Genomic DNA, 20,668 nt, shown 5'->3' with positions numbered 1-20,668 from the left:
CGTATATTTTTCAAGCTCATCGGGCCAGTGCCGACCCTGAACTCTTTCCTTGGTGCAACTTTCTTGTCCTCGGCGTGTTCTTTACGGTACTACGTACTCAGGCGGGAACGCTCTTCCAAAGTCCACAACACCACCTTTAACATGTCATAAACCCCTGACAAAACAGGTGTGTTGACGCCCAAATCAACCGCAATTCTCAAGGGAACTCCCAATATAATCTCCAACTCGAACGGCCTGCCGTTCTCAAAATCAACGAGCATGCTAGGCCGAAATGGGCTGCTTTCCGGTGTGCCTCGTATGGTCTCCTGGATTATGTCCTCGGTCACGTACTCCCCGTACCCTGCGGCGGTGGCAATGGCGGCCATTTCGTGGATCGCAGCCTCGAACAATGAAACTCGTCCTGGGCTACGCAGCAGTTCGCCGACCGAGATGCGCAGAAGCGTGCACAGGGTGTTGAAAGTGCCGTTCCAGAGGAGTTTACGCCAGCGAGCGCCGACCACATCTTCAACCAGGATGCATTCGGCGCCTGTATTTCGAGTTATGGCGTCGGCTAGGCCGAGGTTGTAGAGACCGACAAAGTGACGTGCGGCGTCTAGTTGCACGGTACGTGGCAGGGATTCCTCGTGATGAAAATAGGGGCCCAGCTTGAGAATATCGGGGTCCTCGTGAAATATGGAAGATGGAGACGTTAAGCGCGAGCCAATCATGCTGACACCAGACAGGATGATTGTCTGGGAAAATGCTGTCGCAAGAGGCTGTTCGATATCCAGACCGTTCTGGAGAAGCACAAGGGTAGTATTCTCGGCTATGAGAGACTTCAAGTCAGTGACCAGTGGAGGGACTGTGTCGGGGAGGACTTTCATTGCGAGGACAACGAAGTCATACTGTTCTTCTGCTTTGAGTGGTGCAGCAGCGGATATCGAGGGTAGGACTGAAACGTTTCGAATTAGTGAGACAGGCGGGTTTGACGAGAATCGGGGTGTACCTTTGGCTGGTTTCCAGCCCTGGATCTTTCCATGGTCTACTGAATCAATATCAAAACCCTTCTCCTCCACAGCATCATAGTTGGATCGCAAGATGGCCGTAACACGGGCCTGTCCTGATTTCTCTAGCACGTAGGCTGCGATGGTGCCTACAGCGCCACAGCCGATCAAACAAACGTTCCGCATTATAGCTGCCAGAAATCACGAATCTGCAACACAAAATCGGGCTGCGTACGGCGCAGACACGTATACTGGACGCGAAAAATGTAGCTTATTGACATGAACCAGCGGTTGTGCTGAGTCGCCCTCCGGAATCTGGAGTGGGGAAACGGCGTCGGTTCCGACGTTCGGCGTAGTTGATTTTTGGAACTTGGTTGATTGTGCTTTGAACCAACTCTAGAAGCATACTGGTCCTCGATAGTCGAGTAAATAGTCTCCAGCTCCCAATGTACCAATTGCCGAGCCTGCGCAGCCTGTAAATACCCCATTGGGCATTGCTAGCCTCAGCCTCCAGGCATGATTCTTCCGATTGTCGCCCGTAACTTCCAAACCTCTCCCTAGTTGCCATCATCGCTGGCAATCCCACATTGCTGCTGCTGATCGTCTGTCCAGCACGTCTGTGATGATAACGGCTCAAGCTAGAAAGCACGTTGGAGGGAAGCGCCGTGGGTTCAAGGGCGAAGCTAAGAACAACAGCGTCAGAGGTATCACGTGAATATCACGTGGAAGGGCAATTTCAACCTCATCTTTAGCCGTTTCTACCACGTATCTTTCTGCAAACAGCATCGTAATGAGTGGATAGCAATTCTGCCTTCGCAAATACGTCAGTGCAAAGTGGTGCGCATTGCAACTGGATTGATTGGGGTGTGGTAAGCAACCCCTGACTGCCCCAAAGCATGGGAAGCGAAGGCACAGCTAACCATTTCCCACACTCCTAGGAGCCAGCTCGGCCGTGACAGTTCGCCCACACAAGTGCAGCCGCATGCAAACCTGAAGATTGAAAAAACACATGGTCGCATCTCTTCTAAAATGGCACCAAGCAACGTGGATGAACCATCGACGGGTAACAATGGCGATAAGACGCCCATCCCTACCCCCTTGCAACAAGACGACCAAATTGTCATTGCTGCGGGTGCTGCCCCTGTCGTTACCGCTGTGCCAGCCGCGTCAAGTCCAGCACCCAGCTCGACCGGATCCCAGGCCCGTCCCTACGTGCCTCAGTTCTCAGCCGCTACCGAGATGATCCTCAAGCGCATACGCCAAGGGGAGACGAGCAGCATCAACAGCGCCATTGCCACCGCCTCGGCCGCAGGTGCAATCAAGCAGTCCACCTACGAAGACGCCAAGAGGCGCCTCGTCATGAACATGAACACCACGCTGACCATGCCCATGCCCACCGTTGCTGTCCCCCTTGCTGCACCTTCAGCGCGCCTGTCATCGTCTTCGTCTTCTGGTCTGCTCACGAGTCAGAGCGGTCTGGGGGTATCAGCAACGGGCTCGGGCAACGTTGCTGCTGCGAGAGCTGGCCTCCAACCCGTCAAGAAGCGAGGACCAGGCAGACCTCCCAAGCCGGGCGGCCCCAAGCGCAAGCGCATCAAGGAACAGGACGATGCATCGGAGCCCGAGGAAGTTGACGATGACGACACCTACCAGGACCAATCCACCCCCACCATGACCAAGTCGGGCCGCCACATCCTCAAGCCCACCCAGTACAATCCGGCCACCGCCGCAGCGCCGGGCAAGCGGAAGCACTACAGCAAGAGGACACCCGAGCAGGCACTCTGCAAGGTGTGCACCCGAGGACTGAGCCCACTGAAGAATCAAATCGTCTTTTGCGACGGCTGCAACTTCTGCTGGCACCAGCTGTGTCACGACCCTATTATCGACGATGAGTTTGTTAGCGATGAGACTCGCTCTTGGTTTTGCCGCATGTGCGCGTCCAAGAGGGAGAAACATGCGGCCAAGAAGAAGTCGGTCGATATTATTAGGGCGGTGAGTTGGGCGGCCAAGAGTGCGGACCAGGTGAGTTCCTGCATCCTGACCATGCTTCACGCAGTGTCTTCTGACAAGACCAGAAACGGGCATACCTGTCCAGCCTTCCCCAAGGACAGCTGGTCAACCTCGTCATGTACAGCCTTGAGCTCCACCCCGATCTTCCTGTCTTCCCCGCCCAGGATCCCGGCGCATCCTTGAAACGGCCTGGTTCCTCCACTATATATGCAGGATCGGGTGCCTCCGAGGGCTTATTTATTGGACCTGAGCCAAGCCCCGGGAGCGGCCCTATCAACTTTAGCCACTCGGTAGCAAACCCTGATACCCCCTACCTGTCCAACGGCCGCTCGGACGGTGGAAACCGGATATCGAGCACCAAGGCCGAAGCCGACGCACAACAAGCCACGCGCGAGTCCTCAACCGATTCCGTACCGCCCGCCTGGCCTAAGGTCGGACATGGCGTTTTGGCAGGTCTCAGAATGAGTGAGGAGGACCTGCAGGATAGGTCCGATTTTGAGTCGTTCAGTGTGGCGACTTATAATGCTGCCGGACACAAGATTATGGAGAATGGCATACCTGTTGCGAATGAAGCTTGACATCCATCCTCCTGGCAGTGGGAAAGGTACCAGCCTCACAACCTTCGAATTCGCAAGGGTTACGAATTGCAGAGGCTCCAGTTTCTCCAGCCCGTCGGCCGGATTTGCTACCTGTTAGCGCTGTGACGCCAGCCAGTCTCCAGCGATATATTCGCATTGATATCCGGTATCATCATTCGAACCAAGATAAAGCCATTCAATTACCTCGCGTGGTTTCGCTGCGTTGTCATTCAGTGAACGCTTAAGTACATGGCCAAGCCTACCATGCTAGTCGCTAAACAGGTGCCTTCATTGTTTCACTGCCGTGTCACTCATTGCTACAAAACATCGCGTCTGTATTGAACCTAGGCACTGCCGGAGAATACTTCGGCCAAGGTAACAAGGTGCCATCTCCATAGCCTACTGAAGTAGTAGCTCACAGAATCAGTCGCTACTGCAGGCGTGGCTTGGATGTGAAGTAATGACCCCACCACGCCACAGCACTATAAAGTCAGGCATCCCCCTCCTACGCGATTGAAAGCGCCTTTGAACGCCATGCTACCATAACCATGGAACCAGTCGATGAGCGCTCCGACAAGGAGATCCTTTCTGATCTCGCGACCTTCATATGCCTTATCCCCACTGGGAGAGCGAGTCTTGATTTGTATAAGCTGGAGTCATCTCCCCTGATGAACTATCTTTTTACGTATCAGCCACCAAGACAACTGCGCTCACACTGCCGGTAAAGTCCCAACAACGACATGGCGCCCCAAGCCAGACAGTTTCCTCTGGGATACTGTAATATCTTGGCATAAGCACCCATGGTCACGCCAACCCTCAGTACAGCCCCCAGAAATAATCGCTGGTTCACCTGAATGCCACCAGACCAAGTTATAACCAAGCCTTTAGTTTTCAAAGCAACGAAAATGGCTCCCATTACGACCATGAAAAACAGCGTGTTGCTCTTGCAAAGTCTCACTGGCAGTGTCCTCATGCCGTCGCTCGCATCTTCCACGATGCATCACATGCCGTCTCGCGGAAAACTGGTACGGAACACTGAGACCGAGACTTCTCGCGCGAAGAGAAGACTCGAGGCACTGAAGATGGTCCACTTGCTGTCATGACAGAAGTAGAACATGTTCGTGTCCGCTGTGATGTATCCCATGCACACGGCGACGAGTGATTTCGCCTCTCGAAACTGTGTAAGGTAAGGAGTATATCCAAACCCACCAAATCCACCATCGTGGGCGACTCGCCGCTGGGACATCTCTGTACTTATCGTAGGCTGGGTACGACTCGCATTGTCAGTAACCATCACCTCGCAGTTGTTGAGAACGATCAAGCTTTACTTTTTATTATCTGTAATCGCTGCAAGGGCCTATGCGAATTCGCAAAACGAAGCTAGCAAGTTGGACATACGTATTCTGTAGAGGATGTCCGGACTGCAGTTATCCCTCTGACTTCCCGTGTCAGGGTACAGCTAGGCCGCAGGCAATAGTACAGAGTAAAGGGGAAGAAACGGTCACCTCTACTGCTGGTCACCGGGTGGTCACTGGTGGTGTCAGGTAGGGTCACCCAGAATGGTTCATTGATCTCTGCCCTTCCTATCTTCCTCCGAGATATCTCCCTTACATAGATAGCTAGTCCCCGTATTCGGAGAAGCCGAGCCCGGATATCGGACCAGCAGGGTACTAGGTCCTCCGGTTCCTTAATATACCAAGACTTCTATATTAGGTCATGTCTCCTGAGTCTTTAGACCGGCGTCTCACCGGCGCCCAACCGGTGCCTCTGTATCTAGCACTCTAACATCCCGTCAGCACGACTAGCAAAATCCTTCGCGTCGACTGTGAGAGGCGGGAAACACAAGCATCTAGTCTCCCCGAGGAAATCCAAATTGTTCCATGCTGTGATTGTGTCAAAGTCTGATAAGATGTCTCTGTCATTTGGTAGTCTGGAGATATGGCAAGTCATCATACCATGGACTGTGGCTTACGCTACAGCGGCGATGGTGGTAGTATGGCTGCTGCATCTTATGGAACCTGCATTGTCTGCTTTGTTCTCACCCATGTATGAAGGATTCTAGTGGGTCAAATGGCAGCGGGGACTCCTGCAATTCTTCTTAGTGGCATACGAGTGCATATTCCATGCTGGAGGGCTTTTCGTGGCAGCGTACGAGAAGGTGAGCCAGTAGCCTTCATAGGGCCAAGCGAAAACCGCTGACTAATAGCTATGTGTAGGTTGCGAAGTCTTCCTCATCCCATTCCCGCACTTCAATACTGGATTAATGCTCCTTCTTCCTCTAGAGCTCATTGACGAGTACGCAAGACAACCTGAAAACGTTGTATCGTTCAACACGTACGTGTGAGACGTCATGCACGCCAGGTATACACTTTTCGGAGACAAGGTGCTCGACAACAACACGCAGAAGCCCATCGTCTACCGTGAACTGTTTAAGAAGCTACCCGTCAAGATGGTTATGATGAGCGAGGAGATGATGGCTGCCATGGAGGACGTGCTGAAATCGCAACTTGACGAGAACAGCGAGATGAAGATCAACATGTGGGCCACAGCCACAAAGTTCTTGTCACGAACTAGTAATAGGATCATTATTGAAGAGCCGCTATGCCGCAACCACGAGTACATGGATGTGACGGTGCATTATGCGGTGAATATATTTTCGCTAGCCGTGTATATTCGTTTCATTCCTGCGTTTCTTCGACCGCAAGTTTCCCAATCTAGCTGCTTCAGAATGTACACTGGCATGGTTGTAGATTGCTGACCCTTTGGGTAAGAAGACCACTACGAGAGACGGGTATATAGCGGCCAAGAATGCCATTCGAGTCATCAAAGAGCGGATGCGGATGCTTGAAGAATTAGAGAAAAGGGGCTCAAGTCCAATCTACCGGTATGTCCCCATTTTCCCATCGCTCACAAAACGGCCGGCCCTACGTCTAACATCGCATTGCAGAACAACCTCAGCACAGCCATCAAAGTAGCCCACAAGGACCCCAACGCCCAACTCGACTACACGCCTCGAGGTCGTGGGGACTCGTTCGTCCGCGAGAGTCTCCGCGCTAACCCCATCCGCGAGGTTGGCTTCGAGCGCACCATCATGAGCAAGGATGGAATCACTTTATTCAATGGATTGCACGTTCTCCGGGGTGCGACACTTGCCGTCCCACTCAAGGCCATCCAACACGATGCCAAGAACTATCCCGACGGGTTCAACCCCAAACGGGCGCTGCAGGACCGGACCAGGCCCAAGATCACCACCATTTTCCCAGATTTCTTGAGCTCCGGGCTGGGAAGACCAGCGTGCTCAGGACGGTGGTTCGCGTCGAACCTGCAGAAGGTTGCGTTGGGGCATTTGATTATGGATTATAATTTCGAGAGGGTGGAGGAACGGCCACCGGGCATGAGAAAAGTCACATTGGTAGAACCGTGCGGTAGGGCCAGGATTATTTTGAGGAAGCGGAAAGTTGGATGATGGGTGGATTGTCAGGGGCGTTGATCGCAGCAGTGTCTTCCCGACAATGATCACCCGGACACGAGGGGAGGTATCTTACGGCCGCAAGCGGTACCCGGCTTTTGTCGAGAACAAGCTGTTCCGATACGACAGCAAGGATAATTACAGTTTGATGCTAGATATTGGAACAAATGACCATCAAAAGATGAGGGACCCACTTGTTGCAGAATGTGGTCATGTTGGTTGTTGTAAGGTCTGACACCAGCCTCTATCCATATTCCAATCCTACGTTAACTTGGAGTTAGTAGTAATTAGCTAGTTAACTATCCCTTATTCATAATAAAATTAATATGGAACTGTCGGAATCCAAGTACTAGGGGCTGTATTGGTACTATGAAGGTGCGTGAAGGACCAATCCCAAGCTGGCCCCGAGGGGTCCCTAAATACTACAACGTGTGCCTACCTGCCTTGTACTCCTCCACACTGAGGCCACAACTTCCCACAGGACCTACAATAACTAATAAAATAAACTTCACTATAAAAGCGGTATATATCGGGTTTTAACGACCGGGGACGGTATTAATACTACGAAGGTGCGTAGGGGACTAATGTGAATTCGCCTCCAAGCGGTCCCTAAATACTACAATGCGTGCCTGCCTACCTCATACCCGAGTACTCGCTCGAACGGCAGTGCCACTCGATCGCAACAAGTTCAAACATCAGGACTTGGCCAGAAGCGCTCCGGCACGCACAGCGTCCACAGCTTGCAATCCTTTCATGATTTCATCGATGAAGGGGCTGCCCAGGCCTCCGTGACGAAATTCGAGGAACCGCCGCTCGAAAATGCAGTTCTGACGCATGCAACGGTGAACGACCTGGTGACTTTCTAGCTGTCACGACACTAGCTACAGTTAACATGGGACTCCTATGAGAGTTACAGATGCGAAGATCGTGTGAATAGAAACTTTTAACGCAAGGCGTCCCTCTACGAACCGTGGCATTGCAACGAGAGTTACTTTTACGCTTAGAGAACTCGACCTTCTCATCTATCTGATGACTCAGGAGCTGCTATGGAAGAATATCTACATGTAGTTCACTGAAGCCTTTCCGCAGAAAGAGTGAATGTGGGAGCGCTGCAGGTTCGATCGATACGAAACAAAACTGAAATGGAAACAGACGAGCGAGGGGGCCAGTCATCTATAGGAACGAGCTGAGCGCGCTTGACGCTAAAAATTGCCAGCGGATTTTCATCCATATGCGGCCAATGGTCAGTGGTGTTGTACATGAACCATGGTCTTTGCGAGAATTAGGAGAGGGACATAATACTCTTATACGAATGTCAGAGGTACGCGGTCCATCCAACTAGTCTATTCGTACATTTAAATCGTGCTGAAACCGAACAAAACCCTGTACGCTGCCCTTGTGTTACGCATCGTAGGCGTCCTCCTTCTGGTGACCACCTTGCTACACCGATTCCTCATCAGCGGATTCTCTCTTATGTGTGTACAGGAGCCTCGCTAAGGCCAAGACAATCTTAGAGCGGCTCGACGCATGTCGCAATATTCCCAGAGCCACCTCTTTCCATGGGCAGATCGGCAAGGAACAGATGCCAATCAAATGTCGGATCTCCAGACTTGGCTCTAACGACTTTTGACTACGATGAGCTCAAGACTCTGTCGCCTCTCGACCACAGTATGACGTATCATGGCCGGGACGGCTGTGGGGATCGGGCTTTTACGTAGACTCGAGGAACACAGGGAACAAGAACTGGCCTGGATGGATTTATCAGAGATATTAATTCATCCAGCCTTGCTCAGTCCCTGTCTGCTGGGATACGTCGCCTCATGTTAAGCCAATTCAGGCTCGTGTCTGTAAAAGGCCCACGGCTGTAAGAAGCACAATAACTTGCTCGGAAGCCTCGGTTCTAGTAGATCCTCATTCCATCTCTCTCTCTCTGGGTATATGATCTATTTTGCCGCCAGCGTTTTGTAAACACAGTCGATACTACTAAATGGCTATTCGACTCATCTATTCGTAAATGCCGAATGTCCCCTCTGTCGAACAGGCCTGTATTAAGACTGTTCACGAATTTCGGCCTACCACTTTATTCGAATGAGCCCACGTCGCGTGCTGCACCGGGCTCTGCTTCAGCACCGTATAGCAGTTTTCAGGCGACAGCTTAACAAATCCAGATTTCAGCCTCGGCCGCACGATTACGGAGGCAGTGGTCCACAAGCTCCCAAAACCGACTACTCTTAATATTGTAATCCTCTGCGTTACCGGGAGCGGCCGAGTTCCGCGCACATTGCGCCTGGACGAGATTTCGGGGTAGTGTAGACTTTGAGCATGGTAAAAGTTAACAACCGAGAAGGTGTGTCGTTCCATTTATAGCGCGACATGTTCTGAGCTACCAATGATTCATGCCGCCCCGCCAAGATAGGAACAGCTCCCCGGGGGACTCCTTTGGCGTTAGGGACGGCCCGCCTTGAAAACCAAGTAGCTACTAGTGGTCTGTGCCCTACTTGCCCATTTCACTTCGTTCAGGGACGTCAAAACTGCCACAAGTTGAAACCAACCAGACATAGACGCACGCTATGAATAACCCAATCTACAAGGCCTAACACTAACTGCGTGAGGTGGCAAAACAGATCGGACCAAGGTCACGGGCCTGTCAACCTGGCCACACTGGGCCTGGGAAGTCATGGACTTATCGATTGAGTGCTTATTATAGTGCCAAAGGTGATCTAACCGATTATTTGAAGTGGAGCAATGGCTCTCGGCCCTTTTGGAATCGTGTCGTCTCGGCCACCCTGCATCGGTCACGTCTTGAAGGAGCAGTATGTTGGTATTACCTCTCCAAGCACGCCTCCACTGCCGATCACGGTGCCAGACTCAAGGTTGGCGCAGTCAGTTATAACCAGTTTCGGTGACTCAACATATGTTGTACCCTAAGTAATTCTGGTGGGAATCATGGGTCTAGAGAGTTCGATTAGCCGAATCACGGCAATCTCGTGATCGCCAACAACACAGCTAATTCTGATATCAGTCTCATCAGCGTTCCAATCATCAGCCGCCGGAATGCATAATCTTGAACTGTCAAGCTCCGGAGCTTGAAATGGCCCAGCATCCAATGACATTGCTCTTGTGAAGTGAGTTGGGAACTGAGTTTTGACCGATCCTCATAATATTCGTTCTTGAGATCTTTTAACGGGCAAAATTAAAACACGGTGGACATAGAAGCGCGGTTTAGCGCGATTTGCTAACCAAATTGTAGGTGGGCCCATGATGTACCCTCCACTGCGTGCGTGCAGTAGGCTAGTAGGCGCCACGTGTCAAATGTCAAAGCATTCAGGGAAAGCCGGTGCAGAGCTGTGGGATTTAAGGGGAGCCGATGTCTCCTTTGGTCTGGTACTCGGGGATACGGGCTATTCGCAAGTGGAATTACGGTTTTGGATACCGTAAGCCCCGCACTACGTGGGATCAGCCCTGCGAGTATATCGATGCATTGACGGAGATTTATATGAAGGCCAAAAAAAGATGTGTTTTTTTCTTTATCTATGATGGTTACTTCTGGTTTGAGGCGGGGTTTTGTAGCCCTGTACTTGGCCGTACCTTCCCACCTGACGGCCACCTTCATGTTCCCACAAGAGCTGCAGAGTTCACTGCCTCGGAGCAGCCGGCATAATAAATCCACTTGCAAACTCAAGTGTGGAAAGTGAGCCAAAGTTCGTCCAGCTGCCCAGCGCAACCGCATTTTACTGCCGCTGCCGCCGCCGCCGCCGCCGCCAAAATGTCACGCGCAGGTCCGAGAGCCATGGAGTGCAAGGCCCTTTCCTACGATCTCCAAAACCCTCTAAATGGTTCAACTCCTCTGGCAGATCTACTCCTGACTCGTAATGTGACAAATGCCAGTTTCCATGCGATGGTTGAGATCGCCGTCGTCATTTCGGGCACATACTCTCTCGAGATTGATGGCGGCGAGAGATCCCCAATAGACTCGCAGACCCTACTCACGCCAAGCGAAGGTGGGACGGTCAACTTAACGGCCTGCTCCTGCGGTCTCATATATAGCAAGAATTCCATACATACGACATCTTATCAGTTCCGATGTGCGATTCTTTGCAGTTTGGTTTAGGTCTCCCTCTCACCATGATCACGTGTAACATGGCCTCTTTCTTTAAATGTGTAAATGTGGACTCCAGTAAAGCATTCCTGTAAGCTTAATTCCGTGTTCGCGTTATAACTAACCACAGTTGTGCCGTAGTCACGTTATACACACTCCACTATGTAGGTTGAAGCAGCAGCAGCACCACCGGCACACCCACGAAGATCAAAATCTGTCACAGTTTTGGTCTAATTATGCAAATTGTATTGCATTGAAAGTATGATCGTCTCTGGAAATTCCCAAAGGAGTGAAATGTGGCCATACCATAGTAGGTAGAAACGAACGATGCCTGCCCCACAGGCAGAAATTGTATGGTACGATGGGTGGTGGCACATTGGCCCATAACGTAACTTACGATGGGTGGCCATGTGTCCTCGCAAGCTGGCAATTCGGGTTTACTAGCCTTGAAGGTTCAACAACAGGCGCCAGCCAAATTCGGCGACCGCAACCGTGATATCTCGACATAATGGGTCAGTTTTCGTAAGTCATGTCAGATTCCGAACATTAGGCGCTGTATTGTTATTATGAAGGTGTGCGGGGACGAACTGCCCAATTTGCCCCCCCGGGGGTGGGTCCCTAAATACACCAGTGCTGCCTAGGTGAGTTGTAAACCCTATACCTGAGGCCACACTTGCCCACATATCAAATGGTAATAAGCAGTGAGCCATCCGTATGCATCGCTTGACCAACGCCGTACCGACTCGTATTTTTGTGCCAGTACTGACAACCCGACTGGACAGCCTGGAAACAGCTGATAAGCTTTTCCGTATCCTCCTGAATGGCTGAACTGAACCCAGATGCCAGTTTTCGCAGCTCTGCCTCTGCCTTGTCGAATCGATCAAAACACGCGGCCCATTCTTTCACGGCCATCTCGACTGCAACTTCCAGGGTCACGTTGTACTGTTTCATGAGGACGGGGACGAGATGCAAAAACTCGCCATCGGCCTGGAATGGTTGCTAATAAGTATACGTAATTACCACACATAGATGGTTGGACAACTCACGATTTCCTTTTTCATGGACAGAATGTCATTTGAGCTGATGGTTCTCGTTAGCAATAGGCCAAAGACAACGAGGCTTCACGGCAAATCTCACAATGAAATGTTCTTGTTGACCTCAATCCAAACGGCTCGCAACTGCGGCGAGTCCAGAATTTCCTTGGGCAGCGATACGCCAATCATCCACCTGAAGGGTTAGAAATACCCGAAGAGTAGATGAAAAGCGTACTGGCTCTCCATAGGGAGCGGAGTAACGACTCACGGAGCGAAAGCACAATAGGTATACACGGCACTGCCGCCCATTCGTAGGTTCACGTAATCGTCGAGGGGAAGTATCTTGCCGGCCAGTTGACACTCTTGCTCCCACCCGCAACAGCGGATAAACTCGTTGGTCTCGTGCAGGAAGCGAGCTGCCGTGTCCCTGTCGGCAGTTTTTGTCAGGATCTTTGCGGCCATGGCAAAGAATTCCAAGTATGGGTTATCGTATGGTGGCTCGCTGTCACCCTCGGTCTGGAAGCCAAGGTGATATTTGACGTATTCGTACGACTCCTCGCGATACTTGTTACCAAGTTCCAAGCTGTTCGCTACTTCCGGATGCTCCGAGCCGTCTATACGGTCGACAACATCATCCCAGAAGAACAGCCAGATCGTGAACATGGCACAGAACTCGAGCCTTTCCAGATCCGGGTCCGGCCATTGGCTTGGAAGTTGACTCAATATTAGCTCGCCACTACCATGAACGAAATGGTCGGGTTGCACAACTCACGCCGCGACAAATACGTCAAAGGCTGAAGCTTTGGCGCGGCGTAGATCTTTTTCGTTAGACGCGTATTTGTCAAGAGTAGCATCCACGGATGGAGTGAGGTCCTTGAGCAATGGACTGATGGCATGGCGATAGCGGTCATAATACGATTGCATGTTCGGGACTTTGACTTGACCACCCCGGATTTGGGCCAAAATGGCTTCTCGATCCCCGTCCATCTGCATGTTGCTTGAAAGCTGGTTTTGAAAGTGAATTTGACGTGTATGGTATATATTCACGGAGCTGTTGCCGTCATATGACGAGGACCGGTCTGTCGCTTGCGCATGGTGTGATCAACCTTTATGTACTTGGTCCCCAAATACCACGATTATATCCAACCTAGGTTCGGCTTGACAGTCAAGACAGGCAAGCGCGGTTATTTCACCGACTATTCCCACAGACATTGCAAGGCTGTAATTGGGTGCCAGTTGGGAGCCCTGATACCAGCTAAGCGGCCCGACCCGCTTGACACGTTACAACACCGATAGCAGACCCACTATACCCAAGCAACACATCAGTAGATTGACCTCTCTGTCCCATTTGGGATCTTTCAATCTTCTTTTGTCGGCACAAGAGCGTGCTAGCACGACAATCACACCCTTTTTACCATGCAGGTAATTTCGCGTGGATGATAAACTGCTCTCTTAGTCTTGTCCCCCCTCTGTCATGCCGAAACTTTGACCCTAACCGTCTTCAATTTGAACTCCTCTTTGGAGTATCTCCTCATGGCGTGGGACAAGAATGCCGAAGGTAGCGCCAAGCTAAATTCACGTGAACTCTTTGTTTCCAAAGGATCACGCGTGTTCCTAGACGACATGGACTCGACGCTAGTATACCCACTACCTGTTGATGTAGAAGAAACTGACCGCCAATCATTGTGGACGCTTCTTCTGCTGGAAATCTACGGCACTCCCATCCTATCCTATGAGTTGGCCCGTAAGCCACCACGGCGGATACTCGAGGTAGGCTGCGACACGGGGTTTTGGAGTATAATGTGCCACAAGCATTTCCAGTCAAAAGGAATCAAAGTCTCCTTTGTGGGAATTGACATCAAGCCGCCATCCCCGCCGGATGCGAGCTATGCCGAATTGGACATGGATTGGCAGTACATCCAGCAAGATATGCGGGAGGCGCCATGGCTGTTGGAGAGTGGCTCGTTCGATCTGATCATGGCCAAGGATATGGCCCTGGTCTTCACAGATATTCAGTACGGGGTAGTCATGGGGGAGTACCTACGCCTACTAAGACCTGGCGGCACTCTAGAGGTTTGGGAGCGGGATCTCAGCGTTCGTGCGCTGAAGCCCCAGGCCTCAGGGACCACCACGTCCACCAACGACATGACATCACTCGGGGTGTACCCTGTGGACGTCAGCACTAGGTTAGGTCCAGCTATGAATCCGTATCTGGTTGAGTACAACGTCTGGCTGACCAAGGCCCTGGCCAAATTCGGTCTCACCCCTGTACCGTGTGCCGTCATCGGACCAGCCTTGGGGGGCTTCCTCACCCCAGAAGCCGAGGCTTTGGAAGGCATGATTTCCAAGCGACTTGCGATACCTCTGAGCGAGATTAAGTGGGAATGCCAAAAAGGAGAGCTGCGAGTGTTGAGTCCGCACCAAATGGCTGTCCGGGATACCGCTCTCGAATGTCTCGTCGGGCTTATCGACGCTTTCGAGCCCTTGTTAAAACCTGCGAGCAATAAGAACCAGGATGATTGGGATCAGTGGTTTAGCAAAGCGAGAACAAATTTGGTCCGCGACCGAGGTGCTAATGGGGGCGAATGTTTGGAGATTGGCATATGGAGTGCTCAAAAGAAGGCTTGTTGAAGTCACATTCGACCATTTGGAATGCCAACCAAGGGCATATTTTCTGGCGCTAGTAGTTGGAACTTTGGGACAAATTCCATTGAAAGTAATTTTGAGGAATTACTCACTGGTGAAATAGGTAGCTAGAAACAAGAGAAGCCACAATGGGCACAATGAGGGCATAGGAAGTATTATGTGGGTATATCAACTCAGAGTATAAGCCCCCTATATGCGCAGTTGCTCAACCCGATCGCTGTCATCTTAGCACAACTGCGACTAGCTTGAATTTCAAGGTTATGACAATGCCCTAACTGTACGTTCCCCAATGACAGGACATAGACAAGTACCGATTGTGAATGGTTGAGGGACGTAGGGCAATGTTGAAGAGCACACCCGCTTTTGACAAGGTCTTCGACATTAGATAGCTGCGTTCGTTCCTCCTGCTTAAGCCCATCGAAGCCCTTAAAATTAGTAATGACAGCAGGAAGCATGCACTTTACTGGACGAATGTCAAACCGGACGGGGTGTTGCACTAAATTACCTGTTGACCCCACTGGTTTATGACCCTATAATTTGAGGTCACAAAAGAAAAAGGTTACAATGGGCTGTAAGACGTACGAAAACGTTCTAATCCGAGGCTGCACGGCGTCATTTCGAAGCGAGTCACCTTCTAAGTCTGATGGCTGTCTTTCCATTGTAGTGGTTAGAAATCAGAGGCGAATGGTATGGCAGATAGCGATGGACCTGAATCTATTCAGAAATGTCACTATGCTACAATCCTACCAGATCCTATAGTTCTATCCGCGTGTTGGAGCTAGTGTTGTTGAATTTCTTCTCTTTTTTCGTGGGAGGGGGAAAGAGGGGGGAAGAGGGGGGGCAAGGGGAAGCTTGCCACTGTATGTAGGCACAGTGCTACCTGCGGCTGATCGCCCATAAAGTTTTATTGGCCCATGGAACCGAACCCGAATGGGGGCCCTAACTTTTGTCGCCTGACAGTTTTGCAGTCCATGCCATGTGATGGAAATATAACAATTGATTCAGGTCCGACCGCCACTTACATGACCACAGACTACATCAGACCAACTCTGAAGACGCCGAAGCTGCACGCGATAGCTTGTGAGAATGCCCTCATCCACTCATTTTGTATTGGTGATTATCGTCTGCTTACTCCTCCTCGTCGGCCCAGCGTCAGCATTTGGAGCCGGCGAGGTGCCCGGGAGCAGCGAGTTCAAGGGTTACGTGTGGCGCCATGGGGACATTACCGAGGTCATCAGACACCTCCCCTTCAGCTTCATCACCAACCACCGTTTCACTCAGCTGCAGCGCAAGCAAATCTACTTTGGGAATTGGCTGCGCGACTTTTCCCAGGTCATCGACACCACATGCCTCGAAAATGTTCCCGAGCCCATTCTGCGCGCTATTGTCTCGGTAATGGGGTTCATGGAGTTTGGCTTTGCGACGGATGAATTTGACGTTACCCGAAACCGACTCGGCTGCTACACCCATGTTGAGCACATAGACAACCCCAGTGGTTATGCAGACAATGCCAAGGATGTTGACGAGCGCCTGAGAGGCCCCGTAGATCCAAGAGAGCTGGAGACCGACCCCAAGACGGGTATGAAGAACTACATCGCCAAGTCGGGCCATGGATGGGCTACGTCTACCGACTACATCCGGGACCAGCTCGAGCAGTGCATCACGCTGGGACGGAAAGGGCGTCATAAGGATTCGGCCGCACAAAAAGAGTCCTTCATCCATCTTGGCGCCGCGCTCCACACCCTCGAAGACTTTTCTGCCCATAGCAACTTCACCGAGCTATGCTTACTCGAGCTTGGAATAGACGAGGTCTTTGCCTTTGTTGGTGACGAATGCAGGGTCGAAATTACCGGAAGGACAGGGAGGAAAGTGCCACCCATCGTCACGGGGACATTTGGCATGCTCGACATATTCCACAGTCTGCTTGGCGAGGCTGACGACATGGCGATCTTGCAATCGAAAGGCTCCCTGGGTGAACTGGAGAAGAAACTCAACTACGGTGGCAAGGCCTTTGAGCAATTGTTTGACCTTGTCAAGGCCGCCATTCAAGCCGTCAGCAATGTTTCCATCGGCGAGAACCCACTCCTGAAACAGCTCGAGACCGTGGGCATGATCTTCAAGAAGGCCAAGGAGGATTCGTTGACGTCGGATTCTGGCAACGGCTCCGGTATTACGAATCCCAACTTTCTCTGGCAGTCCATCGAGCCAGTATTCTACCTCCATGATCGAATCTCGAAATGGCTGCAAGAAGGCGACGAGACAACCAACGAACCCACATCTGACGACTCCAACAGCCAACTTGGAGAGTACACCAATCAATTAGTCTACCGATTTCTTGGTCTGATGGTTGAATCTTCAGTTAAGGAACTGCGAAACGCCGTCAAAGCGGCCAAGAGCAGGGTTGACGAAGAAGCAGCCAAGGCGAACTCGGCAGCAGTCTACGAAGCTGGGTCATCCGCATCCGACCCGAGTCATTCAGATCTTTCCAAGGACCATTTCAGCAACGTGCTAAACCAACCTGCGGGCCTCGTGGCCACCGTCACAACCAATTGGACCACGCAACAAATCGTCAAATGCTGGGACAACCCTAAGCTAAATGCCAACAAGACCATTGACGAAATCCTCACGATTCTGCACCATCCCGCTTTTGTCGAGAAGAAGACCCCTATTCAGCAATACATGTTCGAGACGATCGAGAAGTGGTGGCGAGACAACCTGCCAGATGAGCAGCAACGGCTCCGTAGCAAACTCACCAAAGGAAGCGTGCAGGCCAGGGGTCACGAGAACCACAAGCTCACGCTCAAAGATATCGAGGGGAAGCACAAGGGCATGGCTGAGTTCCCGGGATTTAGGCCCGACGTACAGCCACCGCCCAAGAAAATCTCCTTCCCGCTGAGTTGGGCTGTCAACGAGGCATTCAACGACTTTTACTGGCTGGTCGGGACGGCGCGTAAAAGTATGACGGACCCGCGGGGCGCTGTGGTGGATGTGGCCAAGGGAACGGGGGGCTTGGTCGTCAATGCCGTACGAATGGCGATTACGACTCCGGCTTGGCTTGCGAGGAAAACGGCGGGGGTCGCGACCAAGTTGTGGCCGCTTGGGAGGTAACGGACTCATTCGTATCGGTTGGAAGGCGATTCAGGCGTAGAGACACAAAGATACAGACAGAAGATGCATAGCGATAGATGTACTGCCACATAGGTTCCCTTTAACCCAACTGCTGCCCCTGTAAGTGACCTACATGACACTGCGTCTAATCTAGACATGTTGTGCTTCCGCAGTCATGACAACCTTGACTGCAAACCGTAACGGTTCTCTTTCTGCACATACTCAAAATATCTCCAACATCATTCCATATTGTGATGAGTTTTAACAACAAATATGGAACCCCACTCGCCACATACCAGAGCCCGCTGATTTGTCGTAGAGTAGGGCTGTGGAATTTCCACATTGTGTACATGTTCCCCGCTCAATATTTACCTACGGGGCCCCTCTGGTCGTCAGGAATCGTTTTGAGCTTTCCTTGGCCCAGCATCATTAACTCAAGCAAGTCAGTACAATCTTGTTTTGATGACAAGCACGTCTCAACGGGCTAGCTTCTGATAGGTCTACATGTCACATAGGTCAGGGGCTTTGCAGGGCTATACAGTTGAATTGCAATGGGTATCTCATATACATAGTGGAAGTTGATAGCATCGCAAAAGTCATGCAATGCACAAGTCGAGACTTGAGAGAGGGCCTATCGCCCTGCCGTAAGCATGTCATGATTTAGACCTTGTTCTGCTTCTTGTTGCGGCGAAATCCAAGAAGCTGGATCATTTCGGTCCAGAAGTGCGAGGGAGGCTGGACTATAGAAGACTCGTAGGCCTCGATGACGGGACGCTCCCAGACCAGATCAGCCTCACGCGACCCTACAAAGCGGGTGCGGTGGATGATCTTCCAGCCAATGAACAAAACAATGGCGAGGAAGAGCATGGTGTAGTAGGTGAAGAAATCCTTCAGACTCCAGGTGGCGATGGAGGAATAGCCGTAGAACAGGAGAACCAATGTCTCGCCGATGACGGCAACGTAGCCGCACCAGGGCTGCAAGTAGCCGTAGTAGGGGAAGGTCTTGCGGTCGATGTCCTGGACCTTGCAGGCCCGGTAGAAGAAGAGGTAGGTGATGCCCATGACGAGGAAATTGATGAGGCCACCGCCGGTGATGAGGCCGATCAGCAGATCGAGCACTTCGGAGGAGGAATCGCCCAGTTGCAGGAAGGATAAGAAAGGGAAGCACATGACGACGCAGAAGCAGTAGAAGGGCACGCCGTTTCGGGTGCAGTATGTCAGAAAGCGGGGCGCACGACCTTCGAGGGCGAGACCGTACAGACTGCGGGTGGATGCGTACGTGTACGTGTTGCCTGCCGAGAAAATGCTCGTGAGCATAAGGGCATTGGTAATGTCAGGCATGATGGAGATGCCGAGGTTGCGCATGGCGATTACGTAGGGCGAACCGGCGGCGGTGCCGTTTCCAGTGGTGAGACCAGGGTCAGTGTAGGGCACGACCACGCCCACGCAAAGCGCACCGAGAATGAAGAAGAGGCCGAAACGGATGTAGACGGTCTTGAAGGCATTTTTGATGTAGATGCTGGGGCGTTTGGCCTCGGCCGCCACCATGGCAATGTACTCGGGGCCCACCACGGTGAAGGAGGCCGACCACAAGGCGGCCAGAAAGCCCTCAAAGCGCGCCGTGTTGCCGGTAGACCCGTTGGCCGTGTACTCGGCAAAGGCGCCGGGGTCACGCCAGTACCGGAAGCCGTATGCGTCATGCTTGGGGTTGCCTCCGCACATAGTCACAAATGTGAAGGAGAAGAGCATGAAGATCAGTACGACCTTGCCACCGGAGAGCCAGAACTCGGCTTCTCCGTAGGCTTTGACGGCCAGCACGTTCAAGATACTAAAGCGTCACAGATAAGCATTCTCGGCCCGGGCGCATTGGAGGAGGGAGAGGAGTCACGTAGCCTGACACAAAACGTAAAATAACGTAGAACGGGGGATTTCTCACGCATATAGAACAATGCACACGCAGATGACGGCGGCGGGAGGGATATCGTCGCGCCAGAAAGACAGCACCACATTGAGAGCCGTGATTTCAAACGGAATCAGCAGCGCTTCGTAGAGGAAGAAGTTCCACCCGGCCATGAAGCCGAAGGCGTCGTCTACCCATTTACCTGCCATGCGGATAAAGCCACCGCTGACGGGCTGCAGCGTGGCCATTTCGGCCATGCAGTTGTTGACCGTGGCCAGGAGACAGCTGTACAGGAGGTAGGCGATGAAGAGACTGCCGGGACCGCCACTGGCCAGACCCGAACGGATGCTCACGAAGAGGGCGGTGCCGATGGAGCCACCGATGGCAATGAGCTGAATTTGACGGTTGCCGAGGCGACGTTGCAAATTGTCGATATTGGTGTGTATTTCGCCAGGCGACACGTCGCTGGAGCTTTTGGCCGTCATTGTGCCCACAGCAGTCTCTTCGAACTTGGGCGGTGCATCCGCATACTTCGGATCCATGTTGGACGACATGAATTCTCGGAAACGAGTGAGGGAATAGGGGCAGCAGGAACGGATCAGGAAAGGAATCGCAGGTGATTCTCCAAGAGTTGAGTCTCGAAGATGAATGATTGACCTGCGAGGTTCGTAAAGTCAAAATCGGGATCCATCGCGTCTTATGCGAACCCTGCGATCGGTTGCATAGTGAGTAGTTGGCCGTGTGTAGCCACAGTGTGTGCACATTGTGTGGGCAAGCCGCCAGCCCGCAATCTTTTCCATGGTAAGTGGACGGCTCTGCCAGGGGCATCCCAAATCAGCCC

The 20,668-nt window shown here is 52.0% G+C and overlaps 9 protein-coding genes across 9 annotated transcripts; 4 read left to right on the top strand and 5 right to left on the bottom strand.

Annotated features, from left to right (window-relative positions):
- Nucleotides 1-89: 89 nt before the first annotated feature.
- On the bottom strand, nucleotides 90-1,169 carry BCR38DRAFT_355566 (2-dehydropantoate 2-reductase; the record flags this gene model as incomplete). The annotated part of the gene is made up of 2 exons (XM_040856960.1): nucleotides 90-931; nucleotides 986-1,169. 2 exons carry the CDS (start codon nucleotides 1,167-1,169, stop codon nucleotides 90-92), a joined length of 1,026 nt encoding a protein of 341 aa, XP_040710152.1.
- BCR38DRAFT_114156 (uncharacterized protein) lies at nucleotides 1,034-1,839 on the bottom strand. The gene is made up of 2 exons (XM_040853405.1): nucleotides 1,725-1,839; nucleotides 1,034-1,666 (listed from the first exon to the last, which is right to left on the bottom strand). Exons 1-2 carry the CDS (start codon nucleotides 1,727-1,729, stop codon nucleotides 1,255-1,257), a joined length of 417 nt encoding a protein of 138 aa, XP_040710151.1. The 5' UTR covers nucleotides 1,730-1,839; the 3' UTR covers nucleotides 1,034-1,254.
- Nucleotides 1,678-3,845, top strand: BCR38DRAFT_114152 (uncharacterized protein). The gene is made up of 3 exons (XM_040853404.1): nucleotides 1,678-1,852; nucleotides 1,922-3,005; nucleotides 3,059-3,845. Exons 2-3 carry the CDS (start codon nucleotides 2,013-2,015, stop codon nucleotides 3,569-3,571), a joined length of 1,506 nt encoding a protein of 501 aa, XP_040710150.1. The 5' UTR covers nucleotides 1,678-1,852; nucleotides 1,922-2,012; the 3' UTR covers nucleotides 3,572-3,845.
- Nucleotides 3,846-4,742, bottom strand: BCR38DRAFT_504820 (uncharacterized protein). Its single transcript, XM_040864905.1, has one exon. It carries the CDS (start codon nucleotides 4,542-4,544, stop codon nucleotides 4,260-4,262), a length of 285 nt encoding a protein of 94 aa, XP_040710149.1. The 5' UTR covers nucleotides 4,545-4,742; the 3' UTR covers nucleotides 3,846-4,259.
- Nucleotides 4,743-5,480: 738 nt separating this feature from the next.
- BCR38DRAFT_461565 (cytochrome P450) lies at nucleotides 5,481-7,037 on the top strand (the record flags this gene model as incomplete). The annotated part of the gene is made up of 6 exons (XM_040862540.1): nucleotides 5,481-5,564; nucleotides 5,634-5,729; nucleotides 5,778-5,896; nucleotides 5,933-6,275; nucleotides 6,322-6,455; nucleotides 6,530-7,037. The coding sequence occupies 6 exons, from the start codon at nucleotides 5,481-5,483 to the stop codon at nucleotides 7,035-7,037; spliced, it is 1,284 nt and encodes a 427-aa protein (XP_040710148.1).
- Nucleotides 7,038-11,823: 4,786 nt separating this feature from the next.
- Nucleotides 11,824-13,160, bottom strand: BCR38DRAFT_355684 (isoprenoid synthase domain-containing protein; the record flags this gene model as incomplete). The annotated part of the gene is made up of 5 exons (XM_040856968.1): nucleotides 11,824-12,126; nucleotides 12,186-12,219; nucleotides 12,277-12,366; nucleotides 12,442-12,879; nucleotides 12,946-13,160. The coding sequence occupies 5 exons, from the start codon at nucleotides 13,158-13,160 to the stop codon at nucleotides 11,824-11,826; spliced, it is 1,080 nt and encodes a 359-aa protein (XP_040710147.1).
- A 557-nt stretch (nucleotides 13,161-13,717) lies between these two features.
- BCR38DRAFT_379134 (S-adenosyl-L-methionine-dependent methyltransferase) lies at nucleotides 13,718-14,998 on the top strand. The gene has a single exon (XM_040857383.1). The coding sequence runs from the start codon at nucleotides 13,797-13,799 to the stop codon at nucleotides 14,802-14,804; it is 1,008 nt and encodes a 335-aa protein (XP_040710146.1). The 5' UTR covers nucleotides 13,718-13,796; the 3' UTR covers nucleotides 14,805-14,998.
- A 743-nt stretch (nucleotides 14,999-15,741) lies between these two features.
- BCR38DRAFT_450595 (heterokaryon incompatibility Het-C) lies at nucleotides 15,742-18,040 on the top strand. Its single transcript, XM_040861393.1, has one exon. It carries the CDS (start codon nucleotides 15,906-15,908, stop codon nucleotides 17,925-17,927), a length of 2,022 nt encoding a protein of 673 aa, XP_040710145.1. The 5' UTR covers nucleotides 15,742-15,905; the 3' UTR covers nucleotides 17,928-18,040.
- Nucleotides 18,041-18,587: 547 nt separating this feature from the next.
- On the bottom strand, nucleotides 18,588-20,312 carry BCR38DRAFT_355639 (amino acid permease/ SLC12A domain-containing protein; the record flags this gene model as incomplete). Its single annotated transcript, XM_040856966.1, has 2 exons — nucleotides 18,588-19,755; nucleotides 19,864-20,312. 2 exons carry the CDS (start codon nucleotides 20,310-20,312, stop codon nucleotides 18,588-18,590), a joined length of 1,617 nt encoding a protein of 538 aa, XP_040710144.1.
- Between the last annotated feature and the right edge of the window lie 356 nt (nucleotides 20,313-20,668).

This window comes from Pseudomassariella vexata (genome assembly GCF_002105095.1).
Source record: "Pseudomassariella vexata strain CBS 129021 chromosome Unknown BCR38scaffold_22, whole genome shotgun sequence".
In the NCBI taxonomy this organism is placed as follows: Eukaryota; Fungi; Ascomycota; class Sordariomycetes; order Amphisphaeriales; family Pseudomassariaceae; genus Pseudomassariella; species Pseudomassariella vexata.
The sequence above is the reverse complement of the archived record's forward strand: the minus strand, read 5'-3'. Positions and strand labels throughout refer to the sequence as shown.